The sequence below is a fragment of the Uranotaenia lowii genome, chromosome 3, assembly GCF_029784155.1.
Source record: "Uranotaenia lowii strain MFRU-FL chromosome 3, ASM2978415v1, whole genome shotgun sequence".
Taxonomy (NCBI): domain Eukaryota; kingdom Metazoa; phylum Arthropoda; class Insecta; order Diptera; family Culicidae; genus Uranotaenia; species Uranotaenia lowii.
The window spans coordinates 82,393,730-82,397,357 of NC_073693.1; the positions used below are offsets into that span (position 1 = coordinate 82,393,730).

Sequence of the window (3,628 nt, forward strand, 5' to 3'; positions counted from 1 at the left end):
TCAAAGATCGCGCTTGCGGAACCTCTAAACATGATTTTTTTAGTCGGTGCCATATAAAAGTCTGTTTCCACATCCTAATCTACCATTTGGAGGTTGAGCCCCCAGATTCCCAGAAATTATGCAATTTTGGGACACTCTAATGTGCACAGGAATTTAAATCGACTTTTTAGTTTACTTTCTCTAATTTGAACATTCGGAATAAAGGGTATGAGTTTGTAACATAGATTGAGTAGTTTTTTATTCATTTTTGGCCCAAAACTTCAAGTAAATAGATCAATGGATGCTGCGTAATGATTTTTTTTCGATTCTGTGCGTCTTAAATCATAATTTACTTAATAAAATAATTAAGATTATCATCAAATCTCAAGTGAGGTTTCATTACGTTGTATGAAACAAAATGTAAACAAACAGTTTTACTAAATAATAATGTTTTTAATCACCAAACACTTTTCTCCAGTTTCAAGTCGTATAAATATGGCAGCACAATCTGGCTGTTAAACGGAATTGAGACTCGTTATCGACTTTCCGGGATTGATTTAGGTTTGCTGGATGATTTTGGTCAAGTAATAAGTACTTGGTACCGTGTGAACGCCTTGGAAATTCTAAGTACCGTAAAACGGGGTAACTTTGATCACCGGGGTATCTTTGACCAAAAATAAATTTTTGCTCTTTATCATCAATAACTTAGTCTATAGTTTGATTTTTTGAAAAATGTTTTCTAAGTTTGAAAGCCTATAAATTAGTAGCCAAATAGGCAAAATTTGGCATGAATTTGAATTTTTTTTTCTGTTAGTAAAAAAGTAATTTCAAAATCTTAAAATATCTACTTATTCCAAGGCTTGCAAACAAACTGCTCTCCTGATGAAACCATAAAGCATTTAGAAGCAAACGAGTTGTTGAATGTGAAAGAACTAATTTTTTTTCTTTGTGTATGTATAGTTATAGTGCTATTTTAATAGCTTTTTAGAGATAAATATTTGATATTTAAAAAATAAGGACATTTTTCAAGAGTAATCCCGTATTGGACAAATGGATAGAAATCCTATCAAATGGTTAACTTTGAAGAAAAAATGATAATGGAAACAGTGAGTGGGCCTAGAGGATTGTGTTAAGGTAAAATTTCATTTGTATTTTTTAGCTCAAACTATTTAGCAATTGTTTTCATTTTTGCCCCTGAATGTATGCAACATAATAGTACTTTTTCAATTATAAATGTTTTTTGAAAGAAAAGTGAAAAAAACAAGATAAAATTTAAAAACTAGCATTTGTAAATATTATGAAGGTTTTCTGTATCCTTTATGGTCAAGAAAACTCGTTAAAACCGTCAAAATAGAGACTGATCAATGTAACCCCAGAGCATCAAATTCAAAACAGAGACGAAATCGATTTTTTAATCAAATTTAGGGTGGTCTAATAAATTTCTGCGACCATGTTTTACGTTACAGAACTGATTTTAAAAATATGAAGCATGCCACATTCCCCCTAACAGAAAAAAATAATCGAAAAATATTGAAAACAGTTATCAATTAATTAAGATTAATCACCGTGATTTATGTTTGGAAATTAATTTTTACGGCCTTATCGGTGAAAGTTATGTTCTCATAGTGAGAAATGTTCTCACTATGAGAACATAACTTTCACCGATAAGGCCGTAAAAATTAATTTCCAAACAGTTATCAATATTATCCCGGATTACGGAACACTAAATCAAAACATTATAATTGCATCAAGGTCACTAGAAAGTGAACTTTTGGGACCGATAATCAGAATAATTGATGGAATAGACAGCTATTATTGGTATGATGGTCTTCTGTTGTGGAACGCAAAACATGGGCCCTAGAGAGGCGCAAGATGTGGGTTCAAATCCCAGTGGAAGACGCGAAGAAGTTTTTCGCAAGTTTTCCAACATTAATTTGCGTCTGGTCTATTAAAAAGAAAAACAATAAACTACGATAACAGATTCATTTCAAAACCTTATTTTCGCTGTTTGGATGATTGAGTCAATTCAATACCGATCACAAGGTTTAATTTAAATTATGCAAAACAATTTAGTCTTTTCTGAAATCGATAGTTATCTGTTTTTTGTCATTTTTTTTATTATTGTCAGAAGAACTGCTGCAGTGATAGGGACATTTTGACCGAACGATTTGAATTTCGGCAATTTTAACTGCTTATTTATGAACTGTCTATTAATCGAAAAAATCGGGTTCTCAATCGTTGTGAACGAATCAACTGGAATTTACAACAAGGTAGTGACATTCTATTTATTATTCAATGATGGCTAACAATGGTTGGGCAAAATGTTAACAATAAATTTAGGAGATATATCATGGATACATCTCAACCTCTAGTCTCGCTCCAAGCAATCATGCTTCTTAACATCTTCGCAAATTTGACCTGAAAAATGAAGAAAATCATAAATACGCTCAAAAATGCACTAGTTTTCTTCAAACTGAACCCTTACTTGTATGCCAATGCTCGCTCGGGCATCGGTGGAACATCTTATCCGAGACGCAAACATGCAACGACATCGGTAGCACCGGGCACTTGAAGTTTGCTTGCGCTTCCGCAGCCTTGGATTTCATCTGTTCCAGCTTTCCGAAGCATTCCTCGATGGTTGCCTTGTAAGTGTCGCGCCACTCACCCTGCAGATGTTTTTCCGGATACTCCAGCGCTTTGGCCTTATCGAGCTCTCCGGCCTCATTCATGACGCCCAGCTTCTTCAGGGAACAATCAACGGCACACTGAAAGTTGAAACCGAGTTCATTAGAAGCGAAGCCTTTAATTAAAAGTTATTGTGGACCTTACAATCACTTGATCCTCTACACCTCCTTCATACTTGGTTTGGAAGCATTCCTTCAATTCTGCCTCAGGCCACGGGGACGGAGCCGAGCAGCACTTCGAAATTTCTTCGGCCTTTAAAAATTGGATTAAAAGTGAGATCACATTGAAGCTAATGTCATATTCATACTTACATGATCCTTCATTTGAGAGCAATCGAACGCCGAAGCATATTGCTGTTAAGAAAATGAAACGAAATTCACATTATAACATAAAACTAAAAAAAATCGATTTTAAATTATATTACCACAACTCCGAACAAAGCTACGACAGTCAAAATAATTTTCGAAGCCATTTTAAAAGTAACTTGATTCCATTCGTTGGGTGTACCAATTTATATAGAATTTTACTACGGAAGTGAGAGTTTCATTGATTGAAATCTGATTGGAGGTATATCATTGGTTTAATTCCCGCCATTTATTCGGAACCAATGTTGTTGACAGCTTTGCTAAATTCCCTATATTATTTGATGCCTATCAATATGCAACCATAATCTGATAAAGCGCAACTTTTAAAAAACTTCACTAGGTAGTAGGTACCAAATGTTTAAAATTTCAAATCTGAACTGCTGAATATTACCCTGAATTACATCCTCTCTCAAACATATTTTTTTTTCCTTCATCATATCTGTTTTCCAAAACATTTAGCAATATTTCACGAATCGTTGCCAAATTTCCTTTAAAAAATACAAAAACAATAGGGGAGACAGGCGCGGTCCTATGGGGGGGGGGGGTGATCGGGGTGATCACCCCCCCCAAGCGGCAAAAATCCGTTACAAAATACTCGC

General features: G+C 34.6%; 1 protein-coding gene across 1 annotated transcript; it reads right to left on the minus strand.

The window, feature by feature from the left end:
• Window positions 1–2,238: 2,238 nt before the first annotated feature.
• LOC129757847 (uncharacterized) lies at window positions 2,239–3,138 on the minus strand. The gene is made up of 5 exons (XM_055755177.1): window positions 3,089–3,138; window positions 2,976–3,017; window positions 2,809–2,916; window positions 2,465–2,744; window positions 2,239–2,397 (listed from the first exon to the last, which is right to left on the minus strand). The coding sequence occupies exons 1-5, from the start codon at window positions 3,134–3,136 to the stop codon at window positions 2,348–2,350; spliced, it is 528 nt and encodes a 175-aa protein (XP_055611152.1). The 5' UTR covers window positions 3,137–3,138; the 3' UTR covers window positions 2,239–2,347.
• Window positions 3,139–3,628: the final 490 nt, after the last annotated feature.